At 35.0% G+C, this 21,035-nt stretch overlaps 1 protein-coding gene across 1 annotated transcript in view; it reads left to right on the top strand.

Moving 5' to 3' along the window:
• Nucleotides 1-11,321: 11,321 nt before the first annotated feature.
• LOC103696471 (separase) overlaps nt 11,322-21,035 on the top strand; it is a 40,323-nt gene continuing 30,609 nt past the window's right edge. The window contains 13 exon segments of the mRNA XM_039117281.1: nt 11,322-11,500; nt 11,584-11,691; nt 13,634-13,768; nt 13,882-14,342; nt 14,529-14,643; nt 14,743-14,868; nt 19,181-19,471; nt 19,550-19,699; nt 19,795-19,924; nt 19,927-20,015; nt 20,139-20,246; nt 20,371-20,514; nt 20,632-21,000. Of these exon segments, the coding sequence (XP_038973209.1) occupies nt 11,498-11,500; nt 11,584-11,691; nt 13,634-13,768; nt 13,882-14,342; nt 14,529-14,643; nt 14,743-14,868; nt 19,181-19,471; nt 19,550-19,699; nt 19,795-19,924; nt 19,927-20,015; nt 20,139-20,246; nt 20,371-20,514; nt 20,632-21,000 (2,229 nt within the window). The 5' untranslated portion in view covers nt 11,322-11,497.

Below are 21,035 nucleotides of genomic sequence, written 5' to 3' on the forward strand. Positions count from 1 at the left end.
TTCTGCATGCTTATCTGCTAAGGAGATCTGGGATACTTTGGAAAATATTTATGATAAATCTCAGATTAGCTCACATGTGCTTCAATTACATACTAACAATGAGACTGCAGAAAAAGGTGTTGAATCTCCCACCTCAGCCGAGTCGACTCCCAGGTTGTCCGAGTCGACTCCTAGAGAAAAACAGAGACTTAGTTTTGGAGATCTGTGAACGAGTCGACTCCAAGTATTTCAGAGTCGACCCTCAAGTTAACCGAGTCGACTCCGACAAGGCCCGAGTCGACTCCGAGGCAGAACAGTTCAAAAGACAGAGAATCATCTTTTAGGCCTCTGAGAACGAGACGTCTCCCGAAGATCTCGAGTCGACTCTCAAGTCAGTCGAGTCGACTCCAAGTAAACCCGAGTCGACTCGAGGAAGAAAGAACAACAAAAAAATTCAAAAGCTTCCTAAAGACAAAGAAGAAGAGGAAGCAAGAAGAAAGAAAGAAAGAGATAAAAAGGAAGAAAGTTTTGACCAAGGAAGAGTCAAGCAAGGAAATAAAAGCTAGAGCAACAATGATGATATTAGCTCCAAGGAACTACAAGAGGTAACTAACTTTTGCTTTATGGCACAAGAAGATAAGGTAAAATCTGAATCTAATTTTACACCAAATGAATTTCATGAAGAATTTTCTTATGATGAACTTTTAAATGCTTTTCATGATTTGTATGGCGAATGTAGAAAATTAGCTATGAAAAATAAAAATCTTAAAAAGCTAAATTTGGAAATTTCAAAAGAAAGAAATTCTATTGCTGAAATACAAGACAAACTGAATTCTGAAAATAAAAGCTTAAGGTCATTTTCAGAAGAATTGATTCAGAAAAATCATAGCTTAATTAAAGAAAATCAAAACTTAAGTAAAAAATTAATCAATTAAAATCTTTTATTAACAAATTCACCGTAAGTTCAGAACGATTAAAAATGATGTTTGAAAGCCAATATGTTGCTTATGATAAATCAAAACTTGGCTTGACTCCTTTACTTAACAATAAATCTCAAGAGAAAAAGGTTATCAATTCACCAAGCAAACCATTAAATAAGATAACTTATTTCAAACATGAAAAGAATGGGCATAACAACTTTTCCATCGTTCTAACACAATTAAATCAAATGGTAAAGTTATTACTATTAAACAGATTTGGGTTCCAAAAGGAACCATATGTCCTAACTCTCAAGGACCCAAGCAAGCTTGGGTACCCAAAATGAAAATATGAGGATGTAGACATAGGTGTGCCAAAATACCCATGGAAAAAAGAAACTTAAAATATACTTATGAAAAGTAATTAACAAAATAATAATAATGAAATCAGTAATCCTTGCATCTCATCATTATTTTTGCTTTAGTATTTGATATGAATTGCAAGTATTGATCAATTTTGTGATATAGAAAATACTTTTGGAAATATAATCAAATCATTTCATTTTATAGTATACTTTACTCACTATTGGATAAGTTGCTAAATGATTAATCAATTTATTAAGAATAACTCTATGAATTCTCTATATGCTTGATTGAGAGTTTTTATCCATGGCATTATTGTTTATTGATCATAGATATGATAATGTGTACTTGGTGTGCTTTTGAATATATGCACTATGAATACCAAGATTAAAGAAACCATCTTTGGCATATAAAATCAACTCATGCTAGTATGTACTTAATCTCAAAAGACCTTGTCATTGGCTTACTTAGATTATCTTCTGAAAGGTCAAAAATTTGCTATGCATGCTAACTAAGGAAACAAACAAGAATCAATTTCTAAATCTAAAGATGTTATTTCCATCACTAAGTTTTCAAAAGCTTACATTGGATTTGTTCTTGGCAAATAAAATTGAAGTATTTTCTGTATTTGCTAAATCTTGTAAAAGTGTTTCAAATGAAAAAGGTTTCCAAACTGTGAAGATAAAGAGTTCAAGGCACAGTGTTGAAAACCAAAATCCTGATAAAGTTTATACAGAAAATAATATTAAATCCAATTATTTCAGCACCAAGGACACCATAAGTAAAATAGTGTTAATGGAACTCTTGAAGAAATGAAAAAGACAATGTGTATGATAGTCTACTTAAATGATTTTTGTTAAAAGCTATCATCACTGCTTGTCATACATATGATTTCTATTATATCTATTTTTGATGAAAACTCCTTTTGATCTTCTGAAAAATAGAAAATAAACTATTGCATATCTTTCATATTTTTCAGTCGTACATGTTATGCTTGATATGTTCTTATGAAAATAATGCCAAATCTGATAGAGATATGTCTATCCTTGGATATCATTCATCAAGCAATGCATATAGAATATTCAATGAAAAGATTTTAGTTGCAGAAATATCAAGTCATTTTATTCTTTATGAGACTAATGATTTATTATCAAGATACTAAAATCAAATTATATATATATGGTTAATCTTTTACATATAACAATCTGAAAACATGTTAATAATTAGAACCAAATTGAGTTTTTCAGAAATGCACTTAATAATTGATGACTACTAAAAGACTAAATCAAGAAAAGATGAAATAGATCTTGATGAAATTCTTGCATGATTAGAAGTAAAGATCACCATTATCATTTGCTTGCTTTATGAGCTTTATATTCTATCAAATGAATGTGTAGAATGCACTCCTATGTGCTTATTTATTAAAGAAGATATATGTTAAATAACCACCATATTTGAAAACACTCATTACAAATATGATAAAGCAATATATAATTTGGAACAAGCATCAAAAGCATGATATAAAAGCTTAAGTAACCTTTTTTGATAGAAAGTAATAGTGATAAATCTATGCATCAAAAAGAAGAATTTGTGATATCTTGTTTGCTCAAAGTATGCATTGATGACATCATTTTTGGTTCTACTAATGAAGAGTTATATGAAGATTTTACTAGCTCATGCAAGGTGAGTTTGAAATATGTATGATGAATGAATTAACATCTTCTCTCAAACTCCAAATTAAGACAAACAAGAAAGGGATCTTCATTGACCAAAGTTAGTCCACAAGAAACTCTTATAGAAGATTGGCATGAAGAAGGTATGTCTATGACCCCATCTTGTAGAATTTGAAAAGGATGAGCAAAGTAGATCTATTGTTTTAAAGCTGTATTGAAGCATGATAGAATAATTATTTTATCATACAGCTAGTAGACCAGATTGTATGCTCATTATGTGACCTTGTGCAAGACTTCAATCTAACTTTAATGAATCATATTTTATTGATAACAAATAAATCATAATCTGAATTTTGATAGAAACAACTGTTTAAGATAAGTTGATTAAAACTTAGCTAGCGTGTCTTATTGATAATTATCTTAAGCAAATAAATCTAAACTAAATGATTTTGAAAATAAGAAATTGATTTGACCTTGATAAATCTTCCTATTGCCTCACATGCTTGTCCTTGAACCATCTTGGTTAATGAAACTATCTTTAGTTCAAGTGATATGTGCTTGCTTATATTTAGGCAATCTCTTGAGTAAAGTGACTCAATATTCAACTATTGTCATATCTTATATTGAGTCATCTAGTTAAAAATATGTTGGATAATGTTTTGTATCTTGAAGAAACTAATGACTTTCTTTCAAGAAAGAAAAGGAGTTTGTTAATAATGCAGGATCCTTGAGCAAGAAAATGAGAGATTTCAACTTGAAGGATATCCACATAAGATACAATAAACATTCATGCAAACAAGAGAGAGGACCTTCTTCAGCCAAAAGTTCACACATAAGAAATCTAGTTTGACTTGAAGAATATAGAATGATTCGGTAATTTTAGATACCTCTCTCATAAATTAGCTGAGCAAAGTCAATAACTTAAATCTTATTATGGCATGATTAAATCTTTAATTATTAATTTCTTGATATCATGTCTATATATGTATTAATTGACTTATGCTTTTAGAAATTGTTTCATGGTTTGCCAAACTAAAATATTCTTTGCCTATATCATAACCATGAAATACACAAGTATATGCTTAAAATTGATTTAAATAACTTGTGAGAAGCTATGAATTCTTGAGCATAATGAAAATGTTGTTTGCATGATATACATCTATATGATACATAAGATTATTTCTTTATTCTGCTCTTTCATGTAAATTACTTGAGAATAACAAAAAGAGAGAGAGATAAAGAAAAGAAAATGGATATTATTCAAGAGAAGTAAAATCTAAGTAAAGGCAAATACTCAATCTTAAGGAAAAGCAAAACAAGCATAATATATTCGGCACATTTGTGAGATTGTGTGAGCACTTTTGGAAGGGATAAAATCCGTAATTAATTACACTTAAACAGGGAGAGTTTGAAGTAAACCTTTTAAATTTTCTATATTGCTCATCATAGGGATGGTGCCAATGGGGAGGCTAGTGGTAGTACCCGGCACTATTTGACCCAACTATTCGGTGTAGGGTATATTAGGGACGGCACAAGAGGGAGGCTAGTGGTAGTACCTCGTGCCCCTTCCAACTCCACCGGATAGGGAGCAAATAGAGTATAGAGCATAAGAAAGTAAAAACAAAAAAAAACAATATCAAAATGTTCGTTAATTGGTTAAGAAAAGAAATTCAAAAAAAAGGAGGAAATGAATGACAAAGTAAATGAAAGTATATAAGAAGAATCAAGTCAAGTATTAATCACTTGGAAACACACCTTAAGGATGAAATTAGTGGAAGATTATATTTAAATAGGGGGAGTTAATTCGAAAAGAATTGATTTTGATCCTTGACATGCTTGTTCTTAATATTTTAATGCATAACTTAACACATAATATATTTTGCATGTGGCATGATGTTTTGAATTATGGGTTCTCAATATTTTGTAATGCTCCATGCTTGAATAAGTTGATTGAAATATGTCTTAACTTGGAATATGTCTTAACTTTGCTCACAAGTCTTTGCTTCACCCTTGCCTCAAACTAACTTGTGTCCAATGCTTGAATGTTTAAAATACTACATAAAGTTTTTTTTTGGTAATATTAAAAAGAAATTTCAGTTTTATCATTCACGATTATCTTTGAAAGTTAAATAGATTTACAAAAAGAAGAAGAGAAGGATATTTCTATTTAGGCAAAATGAATTGATCTTGATCTATCTTTCTACTTGCCTAACTTTGATACATAATGTCCTAATACTTGTTAAAATATCCTTTATTTTGTATCGAAACTCAATATTAAATACAAAGATTCTGAAAGTGCTCGAATGTTATTGAAATATGTGTTTTCAATCTTAGTGATTTAAGATGAGCTACAATGTAGAAGATACATATCTCAAATTATAATTATGAAAGCCTTCTTGGAAATTCTTATGAAAATTCAGAATCTGATTTTGTATAAAAGCTTAAACTTAACTTAAAAATGCTTATATCGTTACATCTTTGTAACCTTAGTTATATGCTTCAATGATCACGTCATTCAGGAGAATAACTCAATATGATTTCTAAATGAAAATTTTAATATAAGAAAAACAGAATTAATTTTGACCTTGGTTGATTGTCTCGATACGCATCCGAAACATATCTTTTCTTATCCTTAAAGTGTACTAATATTGGTCCAAATGATGTGTCTTTCGATGATCTTGATTGAAAACAAAAATTTCTAAATATATGATTTTATTTTGATATTAAAAAGATTTATTGTGTTTCATGTATATATTGCTGAAAAACTATGATTAAGAAATTGAGTTCTATAAATATATATACCTCAATGATCATCTATATGTTTTTCTCTCCTACATTCTTAAAGATTTCCATCAGAATATATATAGAGTGAATGATCTTAAAGCTAGAAATATTTCAGCTCACTCAAATGATTCTAAAAGAAAGAAAATGTAAATGCCTTTGAAAGAAACTGAGCTTCAAATGAATCATTTTCTGATTAATATTTCTATACATTTTCTCTAAGATTAAGAGAAAGCATAACTTGCTCTTGAAGGATTAGAAAGAGTAATTGCTACAAATTTTGAATAATACTAGATTACTCTACATTCTCGATATCATAGAATTTTCAGTTTTATTCACGTTTATCATTAAAATCTGAAATTCAACAAAAGAAAAGAATGATTAAAGAAGAATGCATCTTTTGAGGGGGAGCTTTAGGTATTCAGTATCTTATCCTAAAGTTACTTTAATTTGATGCATACCTTGAATTTTATGGATTGATTTTGATGAACCTCATTGTGTTGCATGACTTCATGAATACATAATAAGCTTGTACCTTGAGATGAGTTGTATAAAGGTTGTTTTATCTCAAAATTTGAGCTTTATGGAAATAGAATATATTGAACATATATTTTCGAGTTTGACAATTTTATTGGACACTATCTTCAAATTTTAAACTCTTAAATGGAATGAATAATTAAGGGGGAGAAAGAAAATTTTAGAGGGAGAGATCATATGGAACTTAATCGCATAAATCCATAACTAAAGGAGAGAGAAAGAACACCGAATAAGAAGTGATCCTAATTGCAATTCAAACAGTTGATCTTAAGAGCCTCTAGCTTAAGAACACCGAATAATGTTGAACTTCATTGAGTAACTCTTAGAAAATCTATTTTGGAATTCTAATGAGTTCTTATTGGCTTGCTCTTTAGAACTTCAATTTTGTGCCAATTCATTATTATATGTATCAAAATGTACTTATTTTTAAAGGAATAAAAGAACTTTGAAATCATACTTAATATATTGCTATTATACTCCAAAAAGAAAATTAGTTCAATTGCTCTCATGCTGCTAAAATACTTAATATATTGGGCAAAAGATTTAAATGAACAAGCTTTCATACTTATTATTAAAGAATGATTAGATTTTCATTCGTGCTTTCTTTGAATATCATTCTTGGTACTTCTTGAATTAACTTGAGAAAGATTCCACCTACACTTGATTTGAAAACTATCTTTGGAACCACATTCGATGTGTTCTCACTATAATTGGCTCTGATCTATGCTCATTAATCTTTTTCTAACATTATTGCCTTGAGTTATATGATTCATATTCTTGCAATAATTTGACATACAAATCAGAGTACAAAAAGAAAAAGAAATATTTGAGTATTCTTATCTTTGTGCTTAATGTTTCATTATCTTGCAACCTTTTTGATGTTGTCAAAAAGGGGAGAAATATCTAAGTATATGCTCATAATGCTTTATGTTTTGAATTGAATACAAATAGCTTAAATTGAAATATGTTGATTGTGTTAAGCTGATTAAATCTAAAGCATTATCATGAAGTATGTTTTAAATATATATGTTTTCTACTTCATGCAACTTAGCTATGCATTAGTCTAGAACACAATATATTTTATATTGCACATACTACAAGTTTTGTCATCATCAAAAAGGGGAGACTGATGACCCAAAGATTGAGTTAAAGATTGATTTTGATGATCACAAAACCTTGAGTATAATTACTAATATTTGTGTTGCAAGAAGAAAGATAATTTATTTTGCAAGGAACATAGCAAGTTGGAAAAATACAAGAAGGCCTCAAAAGCTCTCAAAAAGTTGGAAGAAAGCTTCACTTCATTGGCCCAAGTTTCCAAGTTCAAAGGATTCAAGTTGAAGGAGCAAATTCAAAGAAAGATTCAAAAGAATAGTCCTCGAGTCGACTCCGGAAAGTTTAGAGTCGACTCTGGCACTCTAGAGTTTCAAGAAACAGTGCTCGAGTCGACTCGATACTCTACGAGTCGACTCCGACTGAGAACAAACAAAAAATAGAGAGTTGATTTTCAGCGCTACAGTGATCTCGAGTCGACTCCAACTTCAGCGCTACAGTGCGGAGCCGACTCCCAGCTACAGTGCCGACAGACTACTATTCACAAGTGACTCCTGTTTCAGCCGAGTCGACTCCTACTTCAGCCGAGTCGACTCCAGCACGCTGGGAGGCATAACGGCTAGTTTTTTCTTGATTCCAACGGCTCTATTTTTGTCTCTAACGGCTAGTTTTTTCTTGATTCCAATCCCTCATCCATGTGGCATCTTTTTCAAAGTAGATAAATGTTGAGAACTCATAATTTTAATTGTGCAAGGTAAACCCATAATGTGCTGGTAGAAGATGCAGAAATGGGATTGTTGGGGTTGAAATCTGGCATGAGGGTGACCACGTCGGAGGAGTGTGAGAAGCCGTCGACCGGGATGGAGAAAGGGAGGCCACCTCCTGCATGCTGGGGCACTGCACAAAGTCTGGCTGAAAATTCCGGCGAAGGCCTCTGATGGCTAAGTTAGGGCAGTACCAAATTTTTCTGAGGAGAAAAAGTCCCCCTTTTGCGTACCTTTAATGGCTTATTTATAGTCCTCACAGGGGTGTCCAGGTGGTGGAGGGATGGTCCATCCTCCTCAAGGGAGGAGATGGTCTTAGCCAAGTAGCGTGTGGCCACGCAAAAAGAGGTCTTGGTCCGGTAGCGTGTGGCACGCAAAAGGAGGTCTTGGCGGCATGTTAGGGTACGACCCTTGGTTAGCACGTTATGGCGTGGCTAGCAAATCAAAGTATGGTGCAGTGAGGTTATTGCAGGGCATCATTATACCTACGGTCGATGGGGCCTTTTCGACTCTTGTAACACTACAGGGCACCCTGAGCTCGGGGCGGGGTGTCATTGTAGATTCCGGTCGAGGTCGGGCAGGCTTGGAGGTCGCGACATATGCTTGGCGAGGTCGGCTCGGCCCTTCGGGAGGGTCCGAGGTCGGCCTGGCCTCTGGCTGAGGTCGGCTCGACCCTTTGGCGGGGTCTGAGGTCGGCTTGGCTCTTAGCAGGACAGAAGCCTGGGCTGCTTGGCAAAAAATTGGGTGGTTCCACGCTAGAGTAGGACGATCCATTTTCCCTCCCATCAGGGATCATGGTTGGGTGCGTCTAATGGGAGAATAGTTTTGGATGTTTGGAAAACCACCAAACCATTCAGTATAGTTTAAACTCTCTCTCCTCTTGTTGGATCCTTGAAGAAAAGAAATTAGAGGAACAATAGAATAATGAAAAGTCCTCCCAATCTCTAGGAAAATATGATACTTCTGCTATAATTAGAGAAAACTTTCCATGATTGTTCTCAGATCCAAGCAAACTATTGGGAGCTAGAAACGATTCAACCCAAGATTCTTCATGCTTTCGGAGGGCATGTACTCTTCTTATTCCTCTCTTTTTTTTAATATGTAAATATATGTTTATTGTATATATTTGCATGTCCGCACAAAGATATGTATGTCTTAGTTTGCAAATCAAATTATAAGGCCCCGTTTAAGGGAGTTGTTGGCAGTAGAGCTTTCTGAAATAGAGCTTTTATAAAAAGTTGTTTGCTGTTGGTAACTAAATTTCTAAAGTGCTGTGCCATTTTAATATGTATTTGGTAAAAAAAATGAGGAAAATATTTTGGGTATGACAAAAATGAGCATAAAGGATATTGCATAGTATATACAGCAGAGCATAATAAATATAATATGTATTAATACATAAATATAGGATATAGTATAATATTACTGTAATGTAATAATATTATTATAATATAATAATATAATTCTATACTATAGCATAATAATTAATATAATATTAAATTATTTAACATAACATATTAATGTATTATGATATAATGTAATATAATATTATATTTATAGTATAATACAATAATAAAGATATAAAATATTATAATTATGAGCGTAAATTAATTTTTCATAATATAACAAATTTTCTAGTTAGGTGATAAAATTAGTTAAATAATTTTTAAAGAAACATTTTGTGTAATTGTTATATTTTATCATGGGTATTTTGGTAAAAAAACAGCTTTCCAATTAGGCCTAAAAGTGCTTTTCCGAAAAGCTCCAAAATGGAGCTTCTTCTGAAAAGCTATTCTTAGCTTTCTGAGAAAGTTAAAATAACTGTTCAAATTTTTTACCAAACACCCTTATTTCATTTAAAAGTGCTTTTGGAGGACCAAAAAGTGCTTTTTGGCCCTCCAAAGCTCCCCAAATGGGGTCTAACTATTTTGCTCAAATAAATTTCTTTTTGTGAGTTATAATTTGGCTACTTGAAACTAAATCTTGTTATCTTTAAACTAATTATCTTACGTCACTTTTCTTGTCATTATATTTTTCATGGTTCATGGTTCCTAACTTCCTATTTATGAAATAATATATTAAATATATTAAAGAAATAATTTCGAAATGTAGCAAAATAATTTATTGAACATTAAGTCTGCCGCCGAAACTTGACTTTATATATATTTTTCTAATATTAGGTACGCTTACAGAAGTTTCATTTCGAAACACCACGTACAACAGAGCCAAACCGTGTCAAAGTGCCCGAGCCCGCTTGTAAACCTTTTATTCCCGCCCATTCCACCATATTTGCCCTATTCTTCCCGAACCATTCCCTTCACCCCCCCCCCCCCCCCCCCCCCCCCCCCCCCCTCCACCCCTGGCGCCTGCCCCCCTCCCAGACGACAATGGACTCCACCACCGCCTCCTCCCTCCTCGGTGCCCTCCGGAGCTCGATTGCAGGGGCCTGTACGATCGGTTCTCCTCCTTCTTGCTCCCATTCGGGAATTTCATACCTCTCGACTCCCACCGCCCCGGCGCTGGGAAGAGCACCGGCGCTGCCTCTAAGAAACGGGGCGCTCCTAAGAAGAAGAAGCCCGAGATTGACTCCCAACTGCTCCGCCCCCTTGCGAAGCAGTTCCTCCCCTTCCTCTGCCATGCTCTTAAGCTCCTGCCCGCCCTTCTCCGCAAGATCCCCAAACCGCCTTCCGATGGCGGGGGCGGTGGAGGACGAGAGGAGGATGAACAGCGGGCCACCGAGCTTCTCGGAGTTTATGGCTCACCATCGATTGCTTGTCGTGCATCGGTCCCTGCCTCGCCGGAAAGCCCTACTCCGTTCACCTTCAGTGGGGCCGGCTGGTCTGCAGCTTGGAAGCATGGGGAAGGTACGCAAGGCTGAAAAGGAGGCCATCTCTCTCCTCGAGAGCCTCCGCTCTGTTCTTGTTGCAGCCGCACCGGAACGCAAGTCACAGAGGGGAAAGGATGCCGATCCTATTAGCTTGTTACCTGATCCAAAGCTTGTCTGCGCTGATGATCCTGAAGTTGCCACGATGGCCATTGAGGTAATTATCTGCCTCGTGGGCTGTGCCTTCAAGAGCAAGTCAAGGGACGGGGCTGCCTACGAGAGGATTCTGGCTCTGGTTGACCAGGTCCAACCATGGCTTCAGTACGTGGAAAGTTATCTTCTGATAGATTACAGTTCCAATTCCAATCCAGAAATTACACTATATTTCCTTCCCTTTTTCGGTCGATGTGATTTGTTTAAATGTATGCAGGTTCCTAGATCCTGAGGCAATAAAAAAGTACCATTTGTTGCTTGTAAATGCCCTCTACAGGTGTTCGCAGTTCCTGGCTGGGGAGTCCATGTCGTTTGATGGTTATCTAGCGAAGGCTTTTTGTCTGAGGACATTGAGGGAGTGTTTGAAGTCGTCTTCAATGGATCGCTTCCCCAATGGTATGTGCTTGATAGACTGTAGTTTCTTCATATGAATGTGTAATGCCTTTGTTGAGTTCTGGATCTTGGACATCCAAATGCAGATTGCTCGCAAAATCTGCTCTTCAATTGACTCAGAGTGGGAGGGTAGAGCCCCGCTTCTGCTTGATATGCTAAGAGAAACTCTGGAGTCTGGTGTATGTGGATGCAAGGTACTTTGTGCTTCCTCTTAGAAGTTCTGATGACACTTTCTGTGTTTATAGAGCTCTGTATTATGGGGTGACACACCTTTTGTTCATAAGATGGTCTTATGAAGGATATGAGTTGATTTTCGTAATAAAGTAACTCCTTGATATGTCATGCAAAGGACACATTGACACGTAAAACATGCAAACTGTTTCAGTCAACTTCTTCTTTTTCTTCTTCTTTGTGATAAGCATTTCTACTTTTTTACCTAATCTTCATCATGAATGCCATAGATATTTGAAACTGTCTTGAAAATTGAACTGCTACTAAGTGAATCAGTCAACCAATTCCCATTTATTTGTAATTCTGATCAACATTTTCTAAAGTAGAAGCTTTGTACCAGGCATTTATCGGAAATCTGTTGAAGCAACTTCTGGATTAGATCCAAGAAGGAGAGAAAGAGGATTCGATTGTGAGATATAGTTTTAAACAAGATTATGATACTTGAATCTGCTAGAAGATATTCAGATGCTAGAAACTGCTAGATTATGATACTTGAATCTGCTAGAAGATATAGTTTTAATTTCTATGAGTACATATTTGTCTGATTGGGGTATAGATTTGGATAAGAAACTGACAAATATTCAGATGCTAAGGTTTTTTTTTTTTTTTTGCAAGATTCAGATCCAGATATCTGGTTAAATCATATGAGAAAATCCCTTTTAGATAAGGCATCTCCAAAATAGTGATCACCCCTTCTCTTTCCCTTCCTTTTTTTGTTGTCAACTGTGAACTGTTCCCTAGTTTCCCTCTGCCTCCACCAGTGACCTTGAGTCCTAGCATTTACCTTGCTTGTTTTTAGTAACTTCAAAAAATTAAAATTTTTAATTATTTATATGTTTATATCTAGATATCTATGTTAGGTTACATCTGGCTGAAAACAAGCTAACTAATCCTAGCTCATCTTCAGCTATCGTGTTTGGAGCTCAAAATTTTCACTTGTGTCAGCTTGTCTTGCGTGAGCCTGTTGCAAGCTAAATTTTGGGCCAAACACAAACTTCTCATAAAAAGCAGGTTTATTTGACAACCCTAGTCGTACAGCTATTTGGGCTTCCATTACACCAACATAGCTCAACTGAATATCAGGAAAAATATTAACAATGTATAATCACAAGTCTCCCTGAAAGGCTTTTGATATCACCAAAAGTATATCACATTTATGTTAAGCCTTTATTTGCAGCATAGAACTATATGTGTAAAATCTTGTTTACATATGCTAAGCAAGTGCTATCATCAGCTGAAGCTTTTCTTGAAATCTGACATTTTTAAATTCATATCTTGAAACACAATTTTATTGTAAATTTATTTGGCTTTTTTGTCAGAACTTGCATGAGGTTATTATTTTAGATACTAGCTTATTGTAATGTAAAGCATTCAAAAGAGGGGCAAATGGAGCTGCATATGATTAATAAAAGTTCGCTTGCTATGGTTTTCATGTCACTATTTACTCATGCATTTTACACCTTGTTAGTACAGAATGGAAGATCTACTATATTCTTGTCTTTGTGCTAACAATAAGGTAACTCTTTTTTGTATATAAACAGAAAATTTGTACTTTATATTACGTCTTGAAACAATTTCCACTGTTCTAAAGTTGAATCAGCCAGAAATTTCTACTAAGAATGGTATACCTCCTTCAGAAACTTGACCCACACCTGCTAGCTAAGCACTTGCCTTTCTTTTTATTTTTTTGATTTCTTTTGGAGAGATCTGCTTCCCAATAGTCACTTTTGAATCCAATTCCACAACCTGCTCCCATTTCTACAAACTAAGAGTTTACTTGGCTAAACTTTTATCCTGTTAAACTCTTCCATTTATCCGTATATAGTGTTTAAACTGTGACCAACTTTAAACTATTATAGTTGTTAACTTCATGTCATGTATATCTTAACTAAATTATTTTCGCAGGTTGGTGTCGTGAAAGCTGTAAATCATGTTCTTGAGTTTGTATCATATTGCGCTGACATAATTTGTGCTGCCAATGTAAATGTCTGTAAAAGTGCTCTGAAAGTATTATATGAACAAGGAGATGATTTCCTTCAGGTACATACTTTATTTTTGAATAGTCTATTTAATTGTTCTATTTACTAGTATGTAATTTCTCTGTCTTTCCTGTCTCTCACACTCTGTTTGTTCTAATTATTTTGCTTTCTCAGGTTTCACCTCCTTTTGCCTCGATTCTGATTCTTTATGCCAGTGGATTGTATATTAAGTCTAGCAATATTCAGGCTAGGCAATATGCTGATATTTTTCACAGTTCAAATGATGGCTCTTCAATTATATTATTGCTTGATAATGGAGAGAATGTGCAAAAATTGACTGATTCTCTGGGTAACTTAGCAAGATACTTTGACATGAAGAAAAGGGATTCAAGGGATTTGTCAACTGTAGTTCCAGAGTCTACCAAGCATGGAGCTTGTAAACACTTGCATGGAAGTGTTTCCTTTATATCATACTTAGACGCTTTGGAGTTTTTATGCAAGCTATTATATGAATATGTAAATATTGCTGCAAAGCACTTGGTTTCTGAAAGGAAAACTGTTCTCAGATTGGCTAATGCGAATCATGTCCTGGATGCTTTACATCAGTTCTGTGATTTCATTCTTTCTGCACTTGAGTAAGCCCTCTCTATGTGTCTTAGTAAGAAAATTTATCTGCATAGTTTGACATATTTTTAGTTCTGTTTATGCAAATCTTAGTATTTTTTGAATGTTATTCTTCTCATAACAGCTATTAATTTTAGAAGCATTCTTCACAAAAAAAGACAAAAAATTAAATATTATTGCTACTTTTCACTGTATAGATGCACCAAAACATTTGAAAGCTATAGAGAAAGGTTACATGATAGCTATGGAACATTGCTTCAAGTAGCAGCTTCAGCTTTCAAATTTTCCCTTCTGACTTTTGGAAACTACCAGGTTATTTTGATCTTGAGTTTTAAATTTCCAGAATTCATTTTCCATGTAATGTCTGCTGTTTATTTGTTTTCTTTCTAATTTGTCACTTTTTTATTTCAGAAGAGTCTGTGCTCTATTAATTGTATCATTTCAAGTGAATGGATCGAGCCTCAAGAGCTGAAGTTTCTGATTGCAGTGCTCAGTAATATTGGTGCCTCACTGTATGACATGGGGCACTTTGAAGAGGTACCAGTATTTTGCTAATATTGACATCATTTAATATGATTTTCAAGTTACTTGCCAATACTCAAACTGGGAAATTCCTTAGATGTTTTATGACTGATTTCATTTCTTGCAATCCAGAGATAAATAATAGCTACTCATGGTTATATGATTTTTTTCCATGCGATCAAATTGATTGGTTGGCCCACCAGTATAGCAAAAAAGTTTATGATTGAATTATGTGGCTATACAGAACATACAAAACCCCCATAAACAGAAGACTTCACTTGTAAATATATCAGAGATTCAGTTTCATTCTTAAAAACATCCTCTAAACTCATGGGAAAAGCATTAAAAGGTTGCAAAGATACAATGAATGCACTATTGATAGTGGTCTATGTACATAAGCAATGCATTTTTTACAATCTTATTTAGAAACAATATATTTAAAGCCCAATCTCTTTCAAATTTATTGATCATGTTTATCTTGAAAAGTCTCACGCTGCCTTGTAGAGTGTGGGTAGAATGTTGACATTCAAGGAGGCATGGCTAATCGCTTAGTCCTATAACCTCAACACTTGCATATTGTTGATCGTAGGTCCATGATAATCTCATTGCATTAAATTAAATAGGCCAAATGTTGATTCAGTGTTTCACTTCTTAGAGTCCCAAAATAAGGAACCATCAACCTGATCCCTTTGGTCATGGTATTCGGCCTTTAGATCCTCTCAACCAATTTGTGGATCATATTTATGATGTCTTACTATATAGAAAACGTGATATTTTAGAGGCTCTCTGACTCTAACAAGAAGAAAAATGATTCTTGATGTGACTGAAGATCCATAATTAAACTTACTAGGATAACAAATAGCCGCCCCATACCGGGCGTACCGACCATATCCCATACCGAGTCTCAATATGTTGCATTGACCCCTATACAAGGCATACCGACATTGTACCACTATGGTATGAATACAAGATCCCGTACCGAGGCGGCAAACCTTGGTAACTATACTTATTGGCCAAATGACCAGATTTATTGCACCTATTAGCCCAACAGTAGCCGTCTAATAGGAAATAAATTAAAATATGATTACATTAAGAATCTTCAACACACGCTCAAGGTATATCATAAAATTTATGGCTCAAAAGATTGTAAGCCAAAGTAATTTCTTCCTAATGCCTTTGTGAATATGTGCAAAAAGGAAGAAAAGAAAATGTCTAACTACATCCTTCATCTTGGCATATATGATGATCATTTAAAAGGTTTCACAATTTGGATAAAATGATAATGCGCCTTGAAATGTTTTTTACATGGACTATTTTGAGTTGCTTGCTATAGTGGTGTGCCTGATTGTCGTAAATCACAATACAATTAGTGGTGGCAATGCACTAGGTTGGGTTGGGTCAATGTCTTATATTAAATTTATATAGGCTTCACCCAAACCTGACTCAACCCACTAGTGGGCTACTCATGGTTGAGCCAAACCCAAGCAGAGTTAGCTTGGCTAAACTAAACCCAACCCATTTACCCACTTAATCAAAGGCACGTGGGAAAAAGAATGAGAAGGGAAAGAGAATTTTTGCTATGGTGATGGAAGGTGTAGTGGAATCTTCATATGGGTCAATGCGACATCGATAATGTTTGACAATGCGACAATGTAAGATGATGTTGTGTTTGTGGTGGGTCTTAAAATTGGTAGCCAATGAAAGGGCAGCATGCCTAAATGATGTTGATCAGGCATTAGGAGGACTTGTGTTGGCATTTCTTTAGTCCCACGTTGGTTGTGCGTTAGGGAGGTCTTAGGTACTTAAGCAGGGCAAGGACCACAATTATTAAACTTCGAGCTAGCCCTTTTTAGGTGATGTCTTAGGTTGTCACAAAAGGGTGTGAAACTGTCCTAGCCCATGATCTATGTAACTAGGGGACACTCCAGCATGAGCCCTTTTAGGACTGATCATGCGATAGTTGTGTTGTTCATGATTGGACTTGCGGCATGTCATTTTTTCTTAACCCAAACTTGATCCAAACCCAGCAAATGAACCTAACTTATTGAATTAAATGGGTCAGGTTAGGGAAATGGATGGGTTGAGATTGCCACCCTTAAATACAATTTCATGGGACCTTAAACTCGGAGTTCCATTTCTAGACTAAGATCCTTGAATGATAATATCCTATAAACTCTTTGTGTGGCCTTTGTACTAGAACATACAACCATAATATTCTATTTTCTTGTCCAAGTTTATAGCTTCCCTCCATCAAAGGTGCTATAGGAAAACCTACCCAAGTCAAAAATCAGAAAACCTTAGGTATGATGATGAACATTTTGTTTATATAAAACATTTATAATCTTGTCATTTGTCGCATTGAGATTTTTATGGGCAAGCATAAATTAGCTAATAACATTCAGATGTATAGAATATCTGGCAGATGTTTATGATCCTAACCAAAGACCTTTTTATTTTATTTATGTGGGGCTTTCAAATTCTTTGACAACTTTTTTGGAGGAGTACATTCTCTGATGATAGGAGTAACTCAAAAGATGCCCTTTGGTAACTCCTATTTTTTCTCATCATGTCCAAGCTAAATTTAACCTGCTGCTTGCATTGAGTTAATATTGTTTCTTTGCATCTGTTTAACGATTTAAATCAACAGTATTAATATGTCAAAATTAACTGCAAGAGGCCTTAGTCTGGGCTTTATCAATTAAAACATCATTTAATAAAGAAAATGCACTACAAAGCCATGTGAACTGTCAAGTTTCTGCACAAGTCTTCATCAAGCTTCCTTTCTTCTTGGTGGATTCATCAAGCTTGCTTGATAGCAAGAATTTCTTTACCATGTACATTTGATATCCTTTATCCCATAATTGAACCTCATCACAGTGTGATATTCAGCTAATACATGAGTCTCCTATCCATTTTTCTTAGCACAATATGAGGATAAATGATTCTCCATAGGGGCCAACGTTCATATCTGAACATGCGGATGTTTTCAAATTAAGCAATATATTATTCACATGCAAAGATTGCTTGTAATTTAAACATTTTATGCAACGTTATTTATGTTTTGGTTTTTTAGTGTTTTATGACCCTGCAGGGCTGACAGGGTGGACCTGGTTGACCTATGATCTTATAGGCATTATAAATCAGGCTGAGTTCAGATCCTGAATTTGAATAAACATGCTTGATCCATCAACCTGGGTGGTTCGACTGTTAGAACCATATGTGTTGTGGCTCTTTTGATCCATGGAGTCAATGCTGGTGTTTAAGAAGTAAAAGAAAAAACAATAAAAGTTGAAAACCTTTAGTTCCCTTGAACCTTGAACGCTGTTTTCCCTCTTTCAAGCCACAACCATGGTCATTGCTGTCAGGGACCATAGAAAGTGGTCAAGTTGTTAGGCCATGGCTCAGAAATCGAATTTTTGCTGCTCACTGATCTTTGCTATCAACCTCTTGTTATCTCCTCTATTTCTAATCTACTTGACGATGCTGGGAAGAGGGAAAGCTGGGCTGGTGGTCATTGAGGAGAGAACCAAGTCATGAAAGGTCAAACAAGTTTTACTTCTTTTCCTCTTTCCTCTTCTACAATTAACATAGTGGGGGTAGAGAATAGCAAGAAAGGCTCCTCCAGCAAGATCCAAGGTGAAATACATCCTCATTCTGATCTGGGTAGCCATCCTTCAATCTAAATTTCATGTGAAATCTTGATGAGAGTCGAAGTAGGGTAGGGATTTGATCTTAAATATATAGATACATGGATTTGGGGAAAGCTATTTTTTGATGAACAGGTCCAACCATTGTCACAATGGTGACCGGTAAGCCAGCCATTCAAATGAGTCCGTGGTGGGGACGAGTTTTAGACCACTGGTTTTGTGGATAGTCTATATGGTTCACGTTTGAAAAACTTGTACATTCTATTTCTTCGAAGATTTTAGCTTCTGCTTGTAGAGATTATGACTGGTTCAATGAAACAAAGCAAACAAAAAAAAGGGGGATCTTGAGGTGTCCGATTGTTCAGCTGCTGTTGGATCAGTAACTTTAGATTCTGAAAATTAGATAAGGAGAAAGTAGTTTGATTTGGATCCCTTGTTTCTTTTATTTTATAGTTTGTTTTTCTTTGTCAATATTTTATGTAAATTAGTTGTTCATGAAATGATTGCATGTAATTATTTTCTTTATTTGCAATCTTAAAATTCCTCCCCTTTAAATGGGTTTAGCCTCAACCTGTTGGCTTTATAATTCTTATATGATGCAATCAATTTATGTCTTAATAGCTCGTGATGGAGGACTCCAACATTCTTGATATTAAATTATCATTATATTTCTTTCTCAGGCAGCAATAGCATTGCAGTTATGTTGTAGAACAATGTGGACACATGTCAAGCTCCTTTGTCACTTAGGCAAATCGAATGGCACTGACATTGATGAAAATTCTGAGGATGGAATGAGAGATGTTATCAATAATGCATTCACAAGGACTGCTACAATAGTAGATATTCTTCACAAATGCAGTGCCAAAAATTTTCAGGAAGTTGTTGTCGAGAGTCTGTATGAATTTTCTGCGGCAGAAGATAGGTTTCAGAGTATGGCTTTCTCTTTGGACTTGGTGAAGATGTGGGTTAAGGTACTTTCTTGAAAAAATCTCATACTGTTTTATGCCATAGCATGTGTTAATTCTACTAAACCAATCTTGATACCTTAGATAGTATGCAAAGATTTTGAAGATGTCGATTCAGTGGATATGGCTCCTGTTCTCTATTCCTTGCTAATGAGCTATTATCCGATGTGGTCAAAGAAGACAGTGGGAATTTTAGCAAAAAAAAAGAAGACAGTGGGAAAGATTCTTGAGCAGGTTTGACTGTCTTTGGTTTATCTTTTGATGGCAGTGAGTTGCAATTGCTTCTTTTATTCAAGTGCCTCATTGAACATATTTCTGAACTTTTGCAGGAGCTTATAGCATATGGAATGATGGAAGCTAGATATCCAAAGATATGCCAGAAAATGCAACTAAAAGTTATAAATATTCTCTTAAATGAAGTATATACTACAAAAGATTATTATATTCAGAGATCAAGGATTTTGTTAGAAAGGGAAAAGTAATTAGAGGTTGTGGAGTAGAAGGGCTCAGCCGCTGTATTGAGTGCCTCTCTGAAGCTATTTCCTTGCTTGTGAGTTTCTTTCCTTATCGTAATTCTTAATTTGTTGACTCTTATTTCCATGTAGCATTATCTGTCATTGTTATAAATATGGGAGTAAATTGAGTGGTTGATGTCTATTTCTTGATGCATCAGAAGGACATCTCAGGTAATCCTTCTCAGCGCAATGCTTCAGTTTTGCATCAGTTGGCTCTATACTGCTTGCTTGCACAGTGTGCTCAGGAAGCTAACCAAGATGGCAAGGTCGGTTTTGCGATAGTAATTCTTGAAGCTCTAAAAATTACATGTTTTGGGTGCTAATTTTCTTTGCAAACATCTTTTATTATCAGATATCTTATTATATCTGAAATATATACTTTTGTAACAGATAATCCTGGACAATGTCCAATATGCAATAAAGTTATGGTCGAGCATAGACATCCAAAGTTGTTCTGCAGATAGCCATCTTGAAAGGGCATCAGAAAATGTGATACCAATATTGTGTTCTGTAATTGATTTGTTGTCTTTGAAGGTAGGATATTTGGGCTGCATGACTGGTTGCTATGTCTTCATAACTTTTTTGGTCTGCATGTTATTAATGATTTTACTGACTGCTGCAATCCATATAATTCCTACATCACCTATCCAGGGTTGCTTGAAATTTCAGAATGACATCCGTCAACTGATGATCACGTTATGCAAGTGGGAAAACATCCCATTGGAAAAATGCATTGCTATGCTATGGAGTGGAAGAAGGCTTAATCATTCACTCTGCAGTTCTCCAATATCTGAGGATTTTATTTTGGATATGTCAAAAAACCCTGGTGTTAATGCGGACTCCTTTGATTATTGGATAAACTGTACAAAAAGTCATCCACCATCTCTATGCATGTTTCAACAGAATTTGTCACTTACTAATTCTGTTTTTCCTGAAGTAAGTGGATGTACTGAAAGATCCTTTGGTTCACAAATTACTGTGGATGAAGTTAAAAAGGTTGCATCATCTCTAACTGTGGATGTAAGTTTGTGGATATAATATGGCTACAATTTGTG

The sequence above is a fragment of the Phoenix dactylifera genome, unplaced genomic scaffold (assembly GCF_009389715.1).
Source record: "Phoenix dactylifera cultivar Barhee BC4 unplaced genomic scaffold, palm_55x_up_171113_PBpolish2nd_filt_p 000195F, whole genome shotgun sequence".
NCBI lineage: Eukaryota > Viridiplantae > Streptophyta > Magnoliopsida > Arecales > Arecaceae > Phoenix > Phoenix dactylifera.